Source organism: Palaemon carinicauda, chromosome 8 (genome assembly GCF_036898095.1).
Source record: "Palaemon carinicauda isolate YSFRI2023 chromosome 8, ASM3689809v2, whole genome shotgun sequence".
Lineage (NCBI taxonomy): Eukaryota > Metazoa > Arthropoda > Malacostraca > Decapoda > Palaemonidae > Palaemon > Palaemon carinicauda.
This window is the reverse complement of record NC_090732.1, coordinates 57,286,870-57,309,568: the sequence shown is the minus strand read 5'-3', so window position 1 is coordinate 57,309,568 and position 22,699 is coordinate 57,286,870. Positions and strand designations below refer to the sequence as shown.

At 39.1% G+C, this 22,699-nt stretch overlaps 1 protein-coding gene across 8 annotated transcripts in view; it reads left to right on the top strand.

The window, feature by feature from the left end:
• The window catches only part of LOC137645738 (muscle calcium channel subunit alpha-1-like), a 1,524,573-nt gene that overhangs the window by 1,276,930 nt on the left and 224,944 nt on the right, over positions 1-22,699 (top strand). For all 8 annotated transcript variants that reach the window (XM_068378633.1, XM_068378634.1, XM_068378636.1 and 5 more), the window contains one exon: positions 235-445. In XM_068378633.1, the coding sequence (XP_068234734.1) occupies positions 235-445 (211 nt within the window). The remainder of the gene's footprint in view (positions 1-234; positions 446-22,699) is intronic.

Genomic DNA, 22,699 nt, shown 5'->3' with positions numbered 1-22,699 from the left:
GATTAGTAATGGTACATTTTGGGTGAGAATCTGAAGTTATTGTAAATAGTAAAATCTATGAAAGCAACCTAACCTAATCTATCAAGGTTCCCGAAAGAAACAAGTCATGAATTTTCAAGCCTTCACATACGCAGAATACGTGGCTTGAATATGTTGACACCCAGAATGTAACATTGTCTCAGCCTTGATTCTTTTTGCTGGTCGTCCCAAATATGTATATATCACTCCTTACAGATACTGGCGTTCGCTCTCCAACCTGGTCGCTTCCCTCCTCAACTCCATCCAGTCGATCGCCTCCTTGCTGCTCCTGCTCTTCCTCTTTATCATAATCTTTGCTCTCCTGGGCATGCAGGTCTTCGGTGGACGTTTTAACTTTAACCCGACTGAGGACAAACCGCGGCATAACTTTGACAGCTTTGTTCAGGCCATGTTGACGGTGTTCCAGGTACCCCGTGTGCCAGATTGTGGTGTTATGTATATGTTTGTTCTGAAGATATTGATGTTGTTGGTTTGACATTTTATTCTGTGCTTCTCGTCTTTTTTTTTTTTCCTTGTTTTCTTTTAATGTAATCAGTGTTACCTGCATGGAGTCTGTGTTTTGTTATTATCTTGGTCCCATTTTATCTTTTTTTTCTATTACGGTAGTGAGTTGTGATCTTCACCTGCTCCCAGATTTCGTCTGCACACATTTCGTTCACTTCTCTGTGAGATTCTATTTTTTATATATATTAGTGATGTGTTACAGCTTGCCGTGATGCATTTTCGTTTTACTGTTGTGTCTTTATCGATAGCCAAGGCATTTTAAGTGGAGCATGGCACCTAATACTCACCGTATGACAATACCTAAGCAACTCTTATATTTCACACAATACTATTATAAGATAGAAAGGACTCAGCCGGAAATGTTATAAAGAAAAAACATTTAAATAATCTAAGAACTTAGCCAGCAGTGAGAATTCTGGTGACTGGATGGGAAGATGGCCGTTATGAGCTGAAGATTCTATGGAACACGCAGAAAATGTGCACAGCTTCATCCGAGACCGCAGATGTAGTTAAAATCATCCTTTCCTATTTACCAGTAAGTACAATGTTCATCTTCTTAAGATGGTCTATCAAAATTAATGGATTTTATTGAAATCTTTATGTGGGCAGTGTTGTAAATTTTCAGGGAAATAACTATAGTTTCGTTTTTATGAAAGGGAAAAAATGCACAACTAAAATCAACTAAAGGAAATACGGATTTGAATGTTTTTGTTCGTTTAGAATATTTTTGATCAGTTAAAAAACTTTGATTTTATTATTTATGACTGAAAACGGTGTATTTTAAAGAGTAATATTATTGGGAATTCTCGAAAAAAATGACAATTTGTAAATGTTTATATCTTTCTTCATAAAATCGACTGAATGTTATGAGGATATAAAAATGAAACATAAGTGAATTTATCATCTTTCAAAGACATGAATACGGAAGTTCTATTTTTCTTTTATTTCACACAAAGCCGTTTATGATCTTAACTTCATGCTATTTATGAAATATTAGATTGACGGTTTAGTTTTATATTTCTATCGGTACATTAATAGATTTCACTGTGGCAAGCTTGTTCCCATGAACCAACTTCAGTATGCTCTTATATGAACTATGTCGATTGCAATATTTAAGGAAATTAGCAGTTAAAAGCTGAATTTGCCACAATGACACCTTAGGAATTGAATTTATGTTTACATTTGATTTTCATGTAGCACGACCGCCTAATTACATATAGCACATATTTGCACACTCTCTACCATTTATGTTGGTTTTATGAGTATCAATTTATGCAAAGAAGGACCGGATATGATAATATTGTCATATGCTTTCTTAATAGTGCTAATACCTACTGTATACTGTACAAATGTTTGTGCAGAGCTGTAAGGAGGCTCCAAAGTGGCAGATGACTTTATGTATACAGAAGAGTTTTAAACTTAAATCTACATTTAGAGGGCACTACTACTTTCCTGATATGTTCGGAAACTGTACAATTGCAAGGGTAAAGTAATAATAGTTTACTTAAAGAAAAAAAGTCTGTGAAAATATAGCTTCTTTTAGAAAAATACATAGTGTGAAACGAAACCTGCAGCTTTCATAACGTTTACAACGTCATTTGTGGGAAATAGATACATTATATATTTGTCAAATAGAAATATTTTACTTACATTTCCTATATTTTCTTTTATGACAGCTGATTTCATAGCTGCAAAGTTTTCTGTCATGTTTCACGAGTTACATAGACGATTTTCTTTTTGCAGTTTTTGGTGAATTGGTAACGTTATTGCATTTGATGAATGTGATTGTGGTAGCTGCAGCCAAGCTGATTACAGCCCAAATTCTATGACTGTCATATTAAATGAAGTTTCCGAATTCCTCTTATTAAAACATTGTGAAGGATTGATTTACTATGAGTCTTCTTGGGCTTGGTTTGCCAAATCCTTAAGAGCAAGTGAGAGAAAGAGGTTGTGAATGTACTGATTGTTTGTAGCAAGTAAGACTGTTGGAATAACTAGGTTTTTTTTGTTTAAAACGGATTTTGAGCAAAGCAAAAAATCTATTTTTGGGTGAGATAGCCATGTCATCCTGATGGAAGTTCCTTTAAGTGTAGCTTCCTAGGGTATATTTTACTACAGTGATATTCCCAGAGAATTTTACTTTAAGGTCTCCAGAATTCTAACTCCTGGCGTGAATATCCCTAACTTTTCCTTTTAGGGATATCGCATAATATCAGAGGACGTATACTTGACACGTCACATAGCTATCTTCACCCCGAATAGCGTTTATGCTTCGAGGGGGAAAAATGGCAAGAAAACGAAAGGGGAGCCGTTATAAGGTACCTCTCCTCCATTACTGTTTGAGTGTCTAGATGACGTCATATCCGTCTGCCATCTTTATTCCTTGTAGCGTCAGCGAGGTGCTACAGATACAGTACTTTCGGGAGGGATCTTTCAGCCCTTTTTTAATAAAAGGAGGGCGGGTTCATCAGGATGACATGGCTATCTCACCCAAAAATAGATTTTTCGCTTCGCTCAAAATCCGTTTTTTGGGCTCAGGCCATGTCGTCCTGATGGAAGTTTACCAGAGCATTAATGTATCTGTGGATTTACTATTTGTGCCTTAACCTCAAGACAGAATTTCCTTGGTCACTGAGACCTAGAGACATATGATGTTACCGTTATACATCATTTCTTCTAATCATGAACCATGTTAGTGCTTCCTGCCCCCTACAGGGAAGAGTCATCCCAGACTCTGGAAAAAGTCTTGAGGATTACATATTTCATATGAATATCCTAGCAACCAAACAGGTATACCAGTCTCATCGTATACCTTCCCAATGAGAGTTTGTATTCGAAAACGAACAAATGTATGTATGAGTGACTGACACCTCCCCTGGGCATACAGAGCTAACTGTATGCTAAGACAGACAAGTTTGTATCCAAGTAGAAACAATCGTTTGTATAAGTCAGCATCCCATCAAAGGTATCTTGGGTGAGCTGCAAGCAAGACAGACAAGTATCTTATTTGTGTAGGAATTAGGTATGTATACACATAAAGGTTTGTTAACTGTAGGAATAATTTCTACAGTTATTCTTTCATAAATATGCAAAATGAAAGGGTGATCATAAAAATGCTCTACACATTTTTATTTATTTGAATTTTGGGGCTAATAAGACACAAATTTCAAACAGTATTTTATTGACAATCAATAAATTATGTAAATCTGCCTACATTTTATCGAATAAAATAAAATGGTTGTGATATAGAATAAGCATAAATATACTGGTAATGCCAGAAATACTTGTTTCACCTGAAAAGAAACCACTATTTGCCACTAAAATGAAAATTCAGAGATTTTCTATTCTAAATTTCTGTCATCACTGTCTTCACACTTGTGTAAAAGACACACGGCACACGTGCTATTCTTTATGCTTCTTTCACCTGTATTATTTGGAACAGTCCGTAATGTCACCATGGTGACATGCCACTTAACATGTTGTACTGTTAAAAGTCAACACGCACACCCTGCACATACAGTCCCAATTAATTCACTGTTCCTCGCAGTATTAAGCGACAGGTTTTAGTACACTACCTGCCGCCACCACAAACCTCTTGATCTCTTGTACCTGCTTGGCATAGTGTTTGAAAAACACTCTGGATGACTTCCATCCAGTATACGAGCGAAGACGTTCAAAATCCATATATTGTAAAAAATTCAGAGACAAAGCAATTTTTCTCAGATCATGACCTGCGGGGTACTGTCAGGATCCGCTCTGCAAATGAAGTAGGTGATCTTCGCCCTTAGTTGTTTTAGAGACAAATTTGAACCTGATGTTTCTCCTTTAAAGAGCTGTCCTCTTCCAAAGTCTGAAGTTCTATGCAATAGACCTTTAGGCACTCTACTGGACATAGAGAGACATCTTCCTTCAGAGGGCAGATTCTCCAGGGACCCCACCTTTTGGTGGGTAGCTCGTTCTTAGCAAGAAACATTGGATCAGGGAAAAGATTCACTTCTCCCCTTTCTGTGAACTGAATATGGCCCTCATCTCTGGATAGGGACACTGTTTCACTAACTTTGGCACCTGAGGCTAGTGCAAATAGGAATATAACTTTTTGGGTCAAATCTTTCAGAGAGCAGTTCTCATTGTTCAGTGTTGATGCAAAGTGAAGAACTTTATCCAAGGACCATGAGGTGGGCCTCGGGGGTGCTGCGGGTCTGAGTCTAGCACAGGCCTTAGTAATCTTGTTAAGGATTTCATTAGAGAAGTCTACTTGGAAGGCGTACAGCAAAGGTCTAGTCAAGGCAGATTTACGCGTTGAAATCGTGTTGGCTGCTAAACCTTGTTCATGGAGATGAATAAAGAAGGATAAAAAGAAATCTATTGAGATTTCTTTTGGATACCTTGCCTTGACAAATACAACCCATTTCTTCCAAGACTACTCATATTGCCTTCTGGTAGATTTGGACTTATATTCTTCTAAGAAGTTTATACTGTCTCTCGAAATCCCGAATCTTTTCATAACTGCTAAGGAGAGAAAATCATGAGATGAAGGTTCCGGGTTTTCTGTGATGAAGCGGAGACAGTCGACTTCTGCACTTGTTGTGTCAGAACTGGGTACGGCAACGGAACCAGTTTCAACCACAATTCCAATATTAGAGGGAACCAGGCGCTGTTCAGCCACTTGTGGGCCACTATAGCTGCTGTTCCTCGAAAGGATCTCAGTTTTTTTAGGACTTTCAGTAGAAGATTGCGTGGAGGGAACAGTTAAATCCTGGACCATCTGTCCCAATCGAGGGACATCGCGTCCACTGCTTCCGCTAGAGGGTCCTCGTATGGGGCTACGTAACGAGGTAGTTTCTTATTGTCGCTCGTCGCGAAGAGGTAGATTTGCAGTTCTGGGACTTTACGTAAGATGAAGGAGAACGATCCTGCGTCTAGAAACCATTCTGACTCTATCGGTTTGAACCTGGATAGAGCGTCCGCCGTCACATTGCAGAACCCTTGGAGGTGAACTGCGGATAAGTGCCATCTCTTCTTTTTTCGTCAAGCGGAAGATGGCCAACATCACTTGGTTGATTTGGGGCAATCTCGAGCCTTGTCGATTCAGACATCTCACTATCACCTCGCTGTCCAGAACCAGACGTATGTGGGTCAAACAGCGAGGAGCCAGTTTCTTCAGTGTAAGGAAAACTGCCATGGCTTCCAGAATATTGATGTGGAAGGTCTTGAACAGAGAGGACCAAGTCCCTTGGACTTTTCCGCTGGTGAGAGTGGCCTCCCCATCCTTCCTTTCATGTGTCTGTGTGGATGATGACTGAAGGTGGAGGTGGTTGTAAGAGCACCGATTTCCTCAGGTGCTTGGCCTCCGACCACGGCTTGAGAAGTGATTGTAGACGAGTCGGTATTGGTCTTCTTAGATATCTTCGAGCGTTTGATGCGTATCTTCTCCAGACTCCTGTTGCATCCTTTAATTGTGCTCTTAGCACTGGGTCTGTCACTGATGCGAACTGAAGGGAGCCCAGCACTCTTTCCTGTTGGCGTCTTGATATCCGATCGGATTCCACAGGTCTCTTGACAGATCCCGCTATATCTCTCCTCTTCTTTGATGGAATGGAGAGGCGATGTGACTGTAAGTTCCAGTGAATTCCAAGCCATTGAAAGCCATTGAAAGTTCTGAGCTGGAGAAAGTCGAGACTTTTTGACATTGATCTTGAATCCCAGATGTTCCAGGAACTGGATCACTACTCTGGAAGATTGCATGCACTCCATCTCGGATGCTGCCCACACCAGTCAATCGTCCAGGTAAGCCATTACCTGAACACCCTTTAGGCGTAGTTGATGAACGACTGCGGTTGCAAGCTTCGTGAAGATCCTTAGGGCTATGTTTAGCCCAAAGGGCATGGCTCTGAAGACATATTGTTTCTTCTGAAGCCTGAATCCTATAGGAGGAAATTTGGCGATTGATTGGGATATACCAATAGGCATCTGCCATGTCTATTGAGACTGTGTATGCCATCTTGGGCAACAGGGTCCTTATGTGTTGAAGGGTTAACATCCTGAACTTGTAGTTTACTATGAACTTGTTGAGTGGTGACAAGTCCAGAATGACTCTGAGTTTGTCTGAGTCCTTCTTGGGAACACAAAACAGCCTTCTTTGGAATTTGATGGACTTTGCCCTCTTTACCACTCTTTTGTTCAATAGTTCTCGAATGTATTCTTCCAGAACAGGGGTGGAGTGTTGGAAGAATTGAGGGAAAGATGGTGGAGCTACATTCCAGCTCAACCCCAGTCCGTTCTTGATTAGGCTGTGGGCCCAGGGATCGAAGGTCCAGCAATCCCGAAATAGGTAGAATCTTCCTCCTACCGGAAGCATCTCATTTCTGCTGCTGACCGGAGGACTTGCCTCCTTGACCGCGTCCTCCTCTATTGCCTCTGCCTTTTGAGGGGCGTCTAGAGGAACCCCTAAATGTTCCTCTGGCTTTCGGCCGAAAGGTAGTAGACTGCCTCTCAAAGGCCGGAGTAAGGGCTGGTGACTGTGTCGCCAACTGCTGGGGTACCAACTGGTAGGTAGTAGGAGGTTGTGCTACCGCCTGGGGCACTGTAGTTGCGGGAAGTTATTGTTGCCGTTGTTGTTTGGCAAGGCGAGAGGGCACCCTTGGCCTCTTTGTCTTCCTCTTAGGTTGGGGACCCTCATCTGGGGAAGACTTCCTCTTCAGTGACAAGCCCCACTTCTAGAGAAGGTTCCTATTCTCCATGGCGGCTTTTTCGACCACTTCTTTGACCACTTCACTCGGGAAGAGGTCCTTACCCCAGATACTGGACGAAATTAATTTCCTGGGTTCGTGTCTCACCGCAGCCAAAGCAAACACGAACTCCCTACAAGCCCTTCTGGCTTTAATAAAGCCATACAGGTCCTTGGTCACAGTAGCCAGATGTGTTTTGGCCACAACCATAAACATATCCGGATTCTGGGAGTCGCTTGCCATTGTCTCCAAGATTGTCTGGAGAGACATAGAGGCAGCAAGTCTTTCTTTAGTTTCCTGCTCCCTGCGCAGGAGAAACTCGGTCAACTTGGGGAGATCCTCGCCGAACTGACGTCCAGCAATATCTGCCTCCAACTTCCCGACTGAGAAGGTAAGATGAATGTCCTTCCAGTCTTTCTGGTCCAAAGGTAGAGCTAGGGCCAGCGGTTTACACTCGTCGAGTGTAGGACAAGGTTTCCCTGATTCAATTGCCTTTAGGGCTGCCTTGTACCTTTTTTCCATAAAGGGGAAGGCACGGGAAGATGACGCAACAAAGGACGGGTGCTTCTTGCTGAGAGCCAGCACCTTTGAGTTAGTGAAGGCCCTCTCCTTAAAAGTGCTTGACAGCAAAGCCTGTGTTTTAGCATGGTAAAAAAACTATGACCTCTTTTGGCTCCGTTTCTTCCTTTGATGCCGGCTCTGCCTTCAGACGGACAAAGCAGTCTAGGTAAGCCTCTAAGCTGGGCCAGAATTCCACGTCTTCGACGGGGACTGAACCCAGCTTCTCGGAAATATAAATCTTCCCCGTCGTCATAGGCATGTACTCTTCATGCCTCCACGGATTCACATCCGAACATGAAGGAAGTTCCTTCACGTTGAGTCTCCTTTGAGACCCACAGGACGCTGCAAGTTGGTGCATCTCCAACCTTAATGCAGCCTCTCTTTCAGCACCCTGCTTCTGGATCTGCTGCACCAATGACATAAATGAAGACAGTCTTCCCTATGTCATCAGATGGGGGAGCAGACGATGTCGAGGGAACTTGTTCTGGGCTAGGAACAGAGGAGACCAATACTGACTCGACCTCTTCCTCCTCGGTATCAAGAGCCAACGTCGACTCCTCTTCCTGACCTCCTGCAAGAAAGTCCTTTTCAGTGTCCTCTGATACTTCTGACATCCTGTCGTCTAGCTGGATGTCCTTCATCGCGTCCGAGACATCAGACTCCACTGGTATCTGGACTCAAGGGATCTCTGGGTGAGGCTGAGGGATAACCGCATCTTTAGATGCCCTAGAGAAAAGAAAGGCCCGCATCTTCTCACTTGGAAGGTAAGGCCCCGTGGTGTTATTCTGAAAACCGCGGACCCATTTACGCAACTTCTTCCTTGCTGCATCCCTTGACTCCGCTGACTTGGGGTCATCGAAAGCCTCTGTAACCAAGGTTTTACAGATATTACATACCCGAGGGTCCCAATACTTCAGAGTCCCTTTGGTGATGGAACAGCGTGCATGCATCCTGCACACCTCATGGCCGTAGAAATTCTTACTTCTAAGGTTACAGAAGACGCTCTTGCACTTGGGTTGGTCCTCTTGTAAAGAGAGGAAAATACAATGAGTATACGGTGATTCATCACACAGGATAAAGTATACAAATATTATCATAAATATTTTACCTTTTGCATGTAGCTTAGGATAGATAAGCTAGAAATGAAATAGGAAAGACACATACATGTGTTTTCTGCCCATCCAATTGCTGTGACCTCCCTCAAAATTAAAACCATGGGTCCTTCTATCGGAAGATCTTTATCGTGTAAGGATAGGTAAGTGTAACTTAACACCAGCTTCCAGAGGGTTTAAGATTGGGGATTGTTATCAGTGATCACTAATCAGTGCATAGAAAGAACTTACTTTCTTTGCATTATATGGTCTCAACAATAGGCTGCACACGACAACACAGGGTATGTTGGAAAATTTTGGCCACTGTATAATCTATACTGTAGTTTTCTGTTTGCAATATGATCTATATTGTAAATATACTGGCTACTGTATAATCATATACTGTAGTTCCAGCCGGCATATGCCGGCAGGCGAGCACCAGGGTATAGTCCAGTCAATATATAGTTGACTGTAGTATAGGCCGGCAGTTCGCCGGCTGCCGGAGGACCACCGGCTGCCGGCGGATTGCGGCTGTCGGCATTCCGTGCCAGCCGGCAATAGGTATTTATACACAGCGGTCGGCAACCTCTCCGGCTGTCGGCAGCTTGCCGGCTGTCGGCAGCTTGCCGTCTGTCAGCAGCTTGCTGGTTGCCGACAGCTAGCTAGAGTTGCTGGCAGGGTAGAACCCAGTGGTACTAGCTAATAGAGAGAGAGAAAGCATGGATCGAAGGATGGTGTCAGAGCTCTGCCTTACAACCTTCTACCAGAATGAGTGTTCAAATGGAAGAAGAGAATGTATCATTCAAGGTTCCACCCATCCATAACTATTGCCAGTCTCTGCCGGCACAGTTTATGGATGGCAGTCCATGAGAGGACTGAGGGACACTCTACAGACAAGGGATCTTCTGCCAGCAGCCGGCACAGAGGCCCAACTCCCCCGGAGCACTTTGTCCGGAAGGGAGATTTGAGGGACTGCACGACCATGGACAGAAACCCGAGCCATCCCCACAACCTGCCGGCAGTCGGCTTGATTGTAGGACGATGGCTAAGAGTTTGTGATGGCTAGGCCATCACTAAAGGACAGAATGGGGAGGGGTGAGGGTCCTAAATAGTGTGGGAGTAGCCGGCAGGTTGCCAGTCCTACCTCACCTAACGAACTTTCTTCCAATATTAAAGCCAACCCAGGAGGCAGGAGAATTCTATTCTCAAGCCTAGGGTCGACTAATACAGTAAATCGGCCGGAAGCACGCTCGCCGCCACCCCTAAAGAGTAGAGGAACAGGGTTCTAGTGCCGGAGTCACCTAGGCAGTAAAAGAATTCTATTCTTCAGCCTAGGGTCCGCTAGACCACAGGGAGAAGGTATCATATAGAAAACCTTCAAGTGTGGTCTAGGGAGGTCTAGCCTCCTATGCTGGTAGCTTAGTCCAACAGGGGAATACTATTCACCCTGTCAGCCAGCCACCGGCAACAGACTAAATACTCTGAGGTTCTGACCAAAACCCAAAAACCTGCCTCTGCGGTTACAGGGAAAGGACAGAAAACCCTAGCCTAATCATGCTTAAATGACAACTCAAGGCATGATAGACTAGGGTTATAGCCTAGGCTAACTCAGAGGGAAGAAGAGATTGTCCTTAAATCTCCATATGAGATAAGTGTCGTTTTATTAATGAATTAGGAGATATCTATCTCCGTCTGTATCAATAAAAACAACACATAAGGACAATCGGGGAACATGTATGAAAGTATACTAAAGCCACTAGGCTAGTAGCCTAATGGCAGTGAGAATCGATTACCTAAATCACCGAAACTCTCTCGTATGCTATCTTGGAAGAGGAAAAAATAATTTATCTTACATGTATAAAATACGCCTAAGGCTTCATCAAAATTATAACACTAGGAAAATCTATTATATCATGCATGAAAGTACTAAAACTGAACGCCTAGGCTCAGTTACCCAAATCGCCGAAACTAATATCAATACTATCGGTATAATATAAAGAATTTCTAGCAATGAAGGTTAAATAGCTAAAGATATTTAAGCTATTAACACCGGGAAAGTCGTTCTGGCTAACTAAATGACTCATGTGTCACGAACGACAGCGCCCATGACGCCTCCGGCTTAGGCAAAAGCTCTTGCGACGTTAATTTAACTTTAATTGCATATCAAAATAAGGCAAGAGCTTACATTTATACAATGTAAAAATCAATACTCAACTTTCCAGAGGCAGAGGAAAATCACCGAGCAATGGCACTACTATGAAATTAATAAAGATGGCTGACGGATATGACGTCATCTAGACACTCTAACAGTAATGGAGGAGAGGTACCTTATAACGGCTCCCCTTTCGTTTTCTAGCTACTTTTCCCCCTCGAAGCGTAAACGCTATTCGGGGTGAAGATAGCTATGTGGCGTGTCAAGTATACGTCCTCTGATATTATGCGATATCCCTAAAAGGAAAAGTTAGGGATATTCGCGCCAGGAGTTAGAATTCTGGAGATCGTAAGATGAAATTCTCTGGGAATATCACTGTAGTCAAATATACCCTAGGAAGCTACACTTAAAGGAACTTCTATCAGGACGACATGGCCTGAGCCCAAAAAAATATCTTATAGATAGTTTATGAGGTAATGAATGACTTGAGGGATTGTTTCTTTTTTCTGACAGTAGAGGGAGGAGATTATTTTGAATGCTTAGATTATTAATCAGTATTGGGAGTGCATTAATTATTCATCCTGTTTTGAATACAATTATTTGTTTCTACACGAATACAAACCAATGTCCTTTAATAGAGGTATCATTAACGAAGCTGGAACGATCGTTTAAGCTTATAACTAAAGACAATATACCTCCCCCACCACTTTTGCTATTTATAAAAACCGATGAACTATTCATTAACATCATTATATATATTTAAATAAATCTTGTATTTGAAATGGCATTTTGAAAATTGTTGTAAGTAATTTGTAGTTATTCAAGTGGGTAATGTATTACAAATGCATACAACACTTTAACCATGATAAATTGATAGATGGTGCTGTCAATTTTCGTGGGCCACACTATTACAATAACATGACGCCTTAATTTTACTCTATAGCGGATGAATTTCCGTGAGCATTCGTCCTCATTAGAAGGGCACATTAGCAACACGTGGCACTAAATATTGTGCATTTGGTTTGTGCTGCTCGTTTACTTCGTTCTTCAACCTATCAGCAATGCCATCGTCATATTGGAAACAAGCAGCCAGTAATATATTTCAACATTAAGAATAGACTATCATGAAATAGCACATTTTTTTTCTCGCATTTACCGATAAAAAGTTAAGATAAGATTGTAAGTTGAATATACCTACAGAATATATGATTATAACTTGCAGAAGATGTGTTCTTTACCAGAGTCCGAGATTATACATTCAAACTGAGCTAATTTAGGCACAGCCCACATCGAGATGATGTAGGCATAGATACGTAGCCTACCTCTAGAAACAAACAAAAATTTCTGAATCTGTGTTTGGCCTATATAGTATTAGTTTCATACCGGTACGATTCTTAACAACCTTTAACAATGCTAGACCATCCATCTCTTAACTTTTCTCCTTTTAGTTTATTCTTAGTTACAGGTCCTATTTCGGATGCATGGTCTATAATGTCTTTCACATATCTTGTAAGTTATATTTATGAAATTATGTATACATTTAATACACCGCTGAATGTTAACTTGTCTTTTGTAAATGGAAAAAGTCATATTATGGTTAGCCATATTTTAACGTTGACATACATAGCCGGGTGTGAACTAGTGATAATAAACATTTCATTTACTTAATTTTATATTAACCCATCGAACTGTGTGAACATTTTATATACTTAATCTTATATTAACCCATCGAACTGTGTGAACATTTCATATACTTATTTTATATTAACCCATCGAACTGTTTGAAGGAAGAGGGTTCTTTGCTTTTGAGAAAATAAATTAACAAACAATACTTATGTATAAGCAAGAATACAGGTAGGTTATTAATATATAGGAATAAAGAAAAATATATGAAATATTAGAAGATGAATAATAGTAAACCAATAATGACATTCGGTATATATGATACTTTAATTTCTAGCCAAGTAATGAACTAAATATATTTTCCTACTTTCTAACTTGTTTTTATCTATTTCTGACTATGGATATGCATAATAAATACAAAATAACAAGTTGGAAAATATATGGTTGATGTACAGTAAGTGGTGGTAAATTAGAGTATCATAACTACCTATTATAATTCATATCCTGTCCTTTAAATGGATTTTGCTCTGCTGTGGCTTGTTTTTCTCGCAAATAACCAAAATCTCACAGCTTCTCTCTTCTGGCAAGTGGTACATGGATGAACTGTGCCCGTCAATCATGTGAGTCATTATTTCGTGAATATTTTATACTTACAGATGACCAAGAACAGCTAAATATCAAACGGATCAATCGATCAATACGTAAGTTATAATGCCCCAGAGAAAATGCAAAACTAGCCAGCCTCGTTAATTTCTCATACCGAGTCCAAGATTCACTAGAAATTTAATGTATCATATATCAACTCAAAATTCAAACCATCTGAAATACGAAGTTGTGTCTTTTGGGGTATTTTTAGTTAGAAAATTAGTGGGACTCATTGGCATAGTTTTTATAGGGGCTTTCCAGTCTTACTTTTTAATGAGCTCTGTTGAATTCTCGCAGTGGGCTGTATTTTAACATATATTTCTCGTTTGCGAAATCTTTTAAAAATATTAGTGAATCTCATGGAAAGACTAAAAGTGAGAAGTAAAAGATCATTATGACTGTTAGCCGCCAATGTGGATCTGCGAGGGAAGACCTTAAAAGGTGGATAGGATGTGAATGGAAAAGGTGCTACCACAGGAAGTTTGTGTTTATGGAGGCAAATATCTGGGATGAAAACATACGAAACTTGAATTGGATTTGTCTACACTGCGTAGATGGAGCCAGAATAGCCAAGACAATCATACCAAGAATGGAGGATGAATTGAAAATGAAAGACCTTGATTTAGATGAACATGATGAGAAAGTTGCTGAATTGGAAAACCAAATTGTGGAACTTAGCGCAAACGCAACAAATTCCACCCAGAACATTATATCTTAGTGAGAAAGTTGATAATTTAGCGATGAATATGGAATAAATTAAGTTTACACTTCAAACACTGATGGACCCAAAACCAAAAAAAAAAAAAAACATATGCTGACAAAGTTAAGGAAAAGAATCTACTTGTGATTGAATCAACTAATGCATCAACTAAAATCATTGACAGAAAAAATGAGGTCGAACATGCACTTAAAGACATTCCAATTCTTAATACGAGGTCAACTTCAAATAGAAATGTTGTTGCAAACTGGGCTAATGAAAAGATGAGAGTGGGAGCAGCTAACAAGATTCAAACCATGGTTGCCGACACCAGACGGGGGAAAAAAATGGAAAACTAAAACCCCAATTAATGATTTGCAATGTATACAATGAGGAAAATGAAGTAGAAACTCTAATGATGGATTTTTTTTTTTAGATTTCTCTATCCACAAATGTAACAGGTTGTTTTTGTTCATTTCTATAAAAATATTTACAGAAAGGTGACAGATTTTGGCCTTAGGGTTCGATATTAAAATGATTGTGATTTTAACACTACATCATATAGTCTCCCTTATGGCAATTGTATTTATCCCGCCTCAAAACACCATCAAAGAATTTATAGAACTTGTGGATGATATTGACTTACCATAAGAACTTGTGGCATATTTGAAAGTTGCCATTTCTATATAATTTTTTCCTTTTCTCGTGTTTTGCGACAAAATATATATACAGTGAATTGTCTTATAAAGCAAAGTGTCCTATGGTGGAATGGCTTACGGCGAATTGTCCTAGATCCATCATTAACACAAATGGGCAGCCAACAATGTGTTAGAGCTGTATGCCAGAAGCATTCCAACAAGGAATGTTCTAGCGGGTACTCTCAATTACCAGGGGCAGTAGAATCAGTGATTTCTTAGTTTTTTGCATTGTTGGAAAGGCTTCTTACACTTATGGTATTACCATTGTAAGACCTGTTTTTATCCCAGTTATTCCAGAACTTCAAGTATTATTATTATTATTATTATTATTATTATTATTATTATTATTACTTGCTAAGCTACCACCCTACTTGGAAAAGAAGAATGCTATAAGCCCAAAGGCCCCAACAGGGAAAATAGCCCAATGAAGAAAGGAAACAAGGAAAAATAAAACATTATAAGAACAGTAACAATATTAAAATAAATATTTCGTATATAAACTATAAAAACTTTAACAAAACCAGAAGAAAAATCAGATAAACTAGTGTGACAGATCTCAGACTGAAGCGCCTGGATCCTTTCCCTTTTGGCGGATCAGACTTGGCTCAGGGGTAGCTTCAAATGGTCTTCCCTTTTCTGGAATTCAGTCCCTTTTGGGATGTCGCTCAAGTATTCAGGCTCTCTAGCAGACCTCCCTATATCCTTGACAGGGCATCAAAGAAGATTTGACCCTAATACTACTCATGATCCTTAAGTTAGTGTTTTGCATTCAGCCACGTTATTTTGGCACACAAACCGATACTAATAAGGTGGTAAATCTTTATCTATGTTTGTATGTAGTTTAAAGACTTTAGAAAGGAAGAAGTGTGGGGATAAGGTTATAGATTAGAGTAAGGAACTGATGAAAAGGTGTTTTAAATACTGGGCCTGGTTTTCACTTGAATTGGAAGAAGAAAATGAGGTGGACTAGAGAGAGAGAGAGAGAGAGAGAGAGAGAGAGAGAGAGAGAGAGATCGACTTGGGATGCTAATTCAGAGATAATTGAGGATTAAGAGTTGGAAAGGTGTATGAAAGAAAATAAAAAGAGAGTAAAAACTGGAATGTCCAAAAATGTGCCAAAATTCAGGAAATTTCGAGAGACCATTTTTAGATGGCCGATGAGAATAGCTGTCAGTGTAGCAGATAGTAGTGTTAAGGCGAGTAATGGAGGAATATCTGTAAGGTTGAATAGAGTGTTTAGACAGGAAAACTGGCTTTGGAGAAATATGAGTGCTAGAGCCCATCAAGATAGGTCAGTAATTGTAGTCATAACAAGAAATTTATAGGTATGAGAAATTAGGTCATGAGGTACATGTTTCAAGTGTGGTGAGACAAGGCGTCTTATTAGTGAGCTTAAGAAAGAGAAATAGATTAAATTTCATCAATTTTGTAGGACTAGGCATATAGCAAGAGATTTTTGGGGAATAGTGGCAATTGTGATAAAAAGGGGTACTATATAAGACTGTGCAAAGAAACAGATGTCAAATGTACTGAATGTGGTGTAGATGGACATGTTACAAGCGTATGTAGGAGGAAGGGATTAAGTAAGCCAGATTGCTCAGGAAACTAATTGGTAAAAGTGTTCAGCTGTGTAAATCCTCCAGTGAGTGTGGAGTATTTTGATGCATAAAGATGTGATTGAGGAAAGAGCGTAATCTTACATGAGTGTGAAAAATTATGTATAATGAAATCTAATTGAGTGGTTTCATTGACACTGATTGCGATAATTCCATTTTTATGGATGCTTATAAGTTCAGGAATGTGTGGTAATTTAAGGAATGTAAAGGTAAAATGAAGGATGTAGGTAATTTGAGTATGCCGATGTGAGGAAAGTTGAGTGAAAATGTTTTAAAAGGGGGCGACATATGATGAAGGATAAGGATTTTTACATAGTTGAGAAATATTAAAAATTGCTTCGGTATATATTTGTAAACAAAAATGTGATATGATTGTACAACCAAGTGTGAATGTAATGAAGTTTAGAATGAATAGTAATACATGTGGGTAATTTTAAATAAATGAAGATGGGTGAATGTGAACCAAGGTTTTGAAAGGTGTGTTGTTGGTAGCAAGCAAAAGCGTTAATTACTGTGAGAGATAGGTGAATGGCCGAGTAGTCTTGGAATTACAGACATGATTATGAATATGTAATTCAAGGTATGGAAACAAGTAATTTGATAAAAACGAGTGCTTATGTATATGAAGGTATTATGAATATGTAAAAACCTCATGTGTATGTAAGTTCGTTGCCCAGTGTTAGGAAGAACAGAATATCTGGTATATGTGAGGGTCTTTGTATTGGTTATATGTATACATTCATAAATATAAAGGATGGTAAGTATGATAATGTGAGACAGGTAATGGTGGTCAAGGTAAGGAATGATAGTGATTGGGGGTATGATGAGTTAAAAGTAATAATTGATATAGATGAAAATGTAAGTGATGTCAATAAGGAAAAAATGGCGAAAATGTTACATGATACTTTTGAGTCGCAGTGACAAGGATTGTGGAGGATCAAAACTGCCTAAATCTGAATAGTTCTTAGCAAAGTTAATCCAGTATATCATAATCTCTGTTACTCTTTTCCATCTGTTGCCAAGAAGATAGATGGGCATGTTTGGAAATTGAGCAAATCAGTGAAATAAAATGGAGTAAAAGTTCCTGGAATAGCCCTATTGTATCTGCACAAAACTCTGATGGAAATTTGCAAATGTTTATTGACCATAGAAAGGCGATTGAAGATACTTTTAAAGAATGTTTCTCATTGAATGTGGTGTCTGATTGTGTATATAAGATGAAGGTGCTGCTGAGATTTTTGTTAGAAGTTTTTGTGAAAGATAAGCTTACAAAGTGTATGCGATTGACCACGGAGGTGTAATTTCTTGGTCATACAATGGACGAAACAGATACAAGGAAGTGTGATAAGTTTGTGGAAAAATGGTAAATGAATTTCCACGTTCCTGTGCATTACATGAGTGACAAGGTTTTCCTAGTTTCATCAAGTTTTGTCACAAGTTTGTTAGATATTGTTTGGGTATAGGGAAGGCTTTAAATGGATGGGTAGGTCAGAGGAATAGTACAAAACTGAAATAGGATAAAGAAATGATTGATTGATTTGAGGTTTTCTGGTATCCTGACATCGAAGGTCATTGACGCCAATATCGTTTATTGTAAATGAAAAAAATAAAAGAATATTCAATTAAAATTATAAAAGCAAAGATATCATTTTAAAAGTTAAATATCTTTCAGAAGACCTGCTTCTGAAATAAAGCTAAAAATACCACTTGCATGGTAGGACACATTATGTCCAAGAATCTTAACAAGGATGAACCAGCCATCCTCACTTCGAGCCTCAAACAGATATATATTTCTTTCACTACTATATGTGGGGCATTTGGTCAACAAATGCCTCACTGTCAATGGTACCAAACAATCATCGCAATATGGTTGATATTGGCCAGTGAATCTGCCTTCTCATTTCCAGACACACCGTGTGCTGGAACCTAGCAAAATCGAACTATTATACCTTTCATACCAATAATAAAATCCACTCTAAAACCCTTAAAGCTAAGGGAATATTGGAATTAAAAACTTTTAAAGTTTGTAGGACACTTCTTGCATCACTAAAAATGGAAAAATTGTTCTCTTCTTGTAATGTTTTTTCTCAATAGCTGTTAGTATGCTAGAAATATTTGAAAGATTAAGGAAAGATATAGCAAAAGATATCACCTTGGCATTTCAAGACTATAGTGAGAATCCTAATGTACTTGAGATATATATGAACGTGAGGGGTTACAGTATGGGGTGATGTTTGGTTCAAATGCAAAGGGTAAATAGTGAAGAGTAGTTGAGAGTTCTACCATATTTTAGTAAAATATTTAATAATGCTGAGCGAAAATATTCGACAACCAACAGGAAATTGACTCCGATACGCTATTATAAGAACGCATTGAAAGTATTATTGCATGGCGCAAACGTTATCATGTTCACAGACCATCAGCCCCTAGTGCCTAGGATTCAGAAAGACTGTGTTACGAGGACAATAGAGGATTTGAAGGAATGTGATTTTAAGTTAGAGTATGTATCTGAAAGTAAGAACATGATAGCAGATGCAATGTTGAGAAAGTATAATGAGTTGAAAATTAGAAGAATAGTGGTCACAATTCTGAAAGTTTGCCCGAAGGTTTTGAAGGGAAGATATGGTATTTAAATGTGTGTTATGTGGTTTATATAATTTGATATATAAGTGTTTGAATATTAAAATACTTAGGTCACGTAAATGAACAAAAAATAAGGGTTATGAATGAAGTTAAGAAGGAAATGGTAAGGAGGATGGTAGTGAACTTAAAGTCGAATTATTATTCAGAATATTGATAGGGGTTAGTATGTTCTATGATGTGGCTGTGTTTGTTCTTACATGACAAATAAACCAACTTCCATTAATAGGGAGGTTGTTTCAACACGGGCTGCAGACAGTCGTTAAGATTGTTTAATAAGTGGTTTAACTACTGGTGGAGGCGTACCCCAGTGTTTGCCGCTGACAATGAGTTTGACCCAAGGAAATCTTGTGCCTTTCAGAAATAGGGCCAATTAGAATAGGGAAGGGAGAGGGAAACACTGATTAGGCGTTTCCTCTTTCCTGATGCTAAGAGAAGGAAAATCCTTGTCTCATAAGTGGGCGATTAACAGACATGAGGTCAAACCTATGGTAGTGAGTATCCTTCAGAACAATTACTTAGTATCATTTTAGGACTGTCAGTGCTCCTCTGCCCCTACGTATCTAACTTACCGATGGAGTTCCCATCTGATCATCTAACTTCACCAAAAGCCGTTGCCTTGTGGAAAATGTTTGATGTAATGTTGAGGAAGAATACGCTCAAAGTTCGTTGAGGTGAAGTCAAATGGGGCCTGGGGACTGGCCATTGACCTCTCTCTTCTGAACAAGTTTATTTGACTAATGAAGTTAAGGATGGAAACAGTCATATCTGTTGTCTTTCATCAGAGAAGAAGACTTCATGTTTTCAATGGACCAGAAGGATGCTTACTTTAAGGTACCTGTACATAAGTCCTCCTGAAAGTATCTCAACTTTTTTCTCTGTAGTACCGTGTACCAGTTCAATACTCGATATTTTGGAGTGTGTACCGTTCCCCAGGTGTTCATTTGGATGTTCACTTTGGTAGGTGCTTGGGCCCACTTACAAGGAATACGTCTGTTGGTTTATCTGAACGATCGGCTAATCATGGCCTCCTCAGAAAGGCTGCTGCTACAGGATTCAGATCAGATTCTTACATATTGCCACGATCTGAGGTTTATGGTATACTAGAAGTTGAATCTCATACCCAAGAAGAGGTTGAAGTACTTGGGCATGCTAATAGAATTGTCAGCAGCGAGAATCTTTCCATCAGATAATTGCATCAGCAGGCTCAAGGATGTTGCCGGACCATTCCTGTTCATGACAGAAGTACCAGCTCAGCAATGGCAGTCTTCTTGGCCACCTTTCCTAGGTTGAAAAGCTGATTTCTTAAGGTCACTTCCATCAGAGATCCCTTCAGTACTATTTGAAAGAGCATCGGACATCTGACAGGGATTCCTTGTTCCATCCTGTTCCGGTGGGACAGGAAACTCGGGACAATCTTGGCAAGTGGCTCAATGTGGAAAACCTCGTTAGGCGAGTCTAACTAGATTCTTTGCCTCTGGGCATGAAACTATTCTCAGGGGCCCCGAAGGAACGGTGGAGTGCACACTTAAGTGACCTATACCAATTCCAATCAAAGATAACTATTGAGTGGTGGCCATTCCCAAAATACTTAGTGGAGGATTCTTCTTCTTCCGATCACTCTCATTTACAAGTCTTTAAACAAGCACACCTGGAGGTAAGCTGGATTAAACACCTGGAGGTATATTTGCTTTTAAGACCCTGGGATAGCTGTCAAAAGTTAGCTTCTCATAAGTAGCCTACAATGGTTTACTTATTTTCATTCCCTATTCTATTTATTCCTTCCTATATACAGTATGTATTATTTACATATATTTTATATCATTCTTTGTATTATTGAATAAAGTAAATACTGCTATATAGATATTGGCATTATACGTAGCATCTTTTAATACATATCTTGTGTTTTGAAGGAAAACAAAACAGTTGTTTATTTATTTTTCTAGTTTTCAACAATACATAGATGAATTCTTAGTAAAAAATCAGTCGCTTTATGGTGGATCGTTGTCAGCATCGTATATCACCAGAGGAGTCGAGATCAATGACATATGTTTCAAAGAATTAATCTATGGCAATATTCTTTGTATTTTCATATTTCAAAGTCTCAGCATGTCTTACAGCTTTGCTTTAATCTTCTTTTCTTATTTTATCCAGTGACTCCTGCAGTAGTCCCTTCAAGTCTCTCGTAATGAAATAATTTTTTCTTGCTATATAGTTTTTCACTTGGCCTCATATAAATTCTATAGGGTTGCATTGACAGTAATATGGTGGTAGAGGAATCACTTTATGACTGTACTCTACTGCAATATTGTCATTGATATACTTATTTTCCGTATTCCGTAGGCGCTTTTCCCCATTTGTAACAGTTCTCCTTTTAGCAAGTATTCCTTTGCATTCTCCCCATTTCTGATAACCTGTACTGTGATGGCCGCTTTTTTAGATGACGGTGTCGGCAGATTGTCTATCTTCACAGAATTGTAGAAGCCATTATCCATGACTGAGTTGCATATGGATCCACTTTCTGAACCATACCATTCATCTGGTGATGATAATTTCCATCGTTTTTAGCAAGAAACATCAATTGAGCATTTGGCACAAAACCGTCTTTAGAGCCTGCATGCAAAACAATAAAATGTTCCTCTTTTCCTGTGGGCTTTTTAAGGCCTGTTGTTTGTAAGGAACTTGTATCTATCTAGTTTTGGTTTACCCAGGTTTCGTCTAAGTATATAGTCAGATGATCTTTATTTTCTCTATCTCTTATATTTGGAAAAAAATATTGTCCGCAAAGACAGCTACATCTTTCCACATTAAGAACTGTCGAATGTTTACTTTTGTGTTGCAAAAACATATTTTTGTAATCACCTTTCGATATGATTTTCCACTTCCACTAAAACTGATATTTTCTTTTATTGCTACTGGAACTGTTTCGAGAATAGGAATTTTCTTCCGATCCTGGAAATCAACTGTTATTTGTGTTATTTGAAGAAACTTCTCATCAAAATCATTAAAGTCAGTCACTGGTTTCACAGTCCATTTTTTTTTTTTTTTTTTGCTTCTTGAAACACCGGATATTCCTATAGATTTTCCTTCTCACTTGCTTTTTTCCTTATTCCTCGAATAGTTTTTTGTAACACTTGTTGCTTCAATAACTCTTTGGGTAGCCTTTAAGGCATCAGTTACAGGACCTCTGCTTTTTTCTAAAATGAAATATTTCAGGATATTATCAACTATTTCCTTGGTCTCAGGTGGCAAGTGAAGACGTTTTCATGAATCACTTAGGCTTTCCATTGTTAACACAGATGGTGATTGAGAGTAAGTGGCCTCAATGAAATTAACTGCGACATTTTAAATCTCATACAGCACTTACAACTAACTCTGGCAGCCCCTATCAAAAATTATGCTTTATCTACATTTTCAGTTATAAATCCTGGGTTTTAACTAATAAGAGATGAAATAGAATATATTCAAAATATCTTTTGAAAACTAATCACATTTCAAGAAAGAAACATATCAATAGAATCCTTGACACTATAATTAACAATATAAAATGGACAACTTATGATATCGGTACTGACCACACCCAAGGCTTGGAATATGTAGGTTGATTGATATGGAAACAGACAAGAAATGAGTTAGGTGGTGCTGAGATGGATCCAATCAAGCCCTAGGGCTAATGAACACCTGTCCATCTCGTACAGACACTCA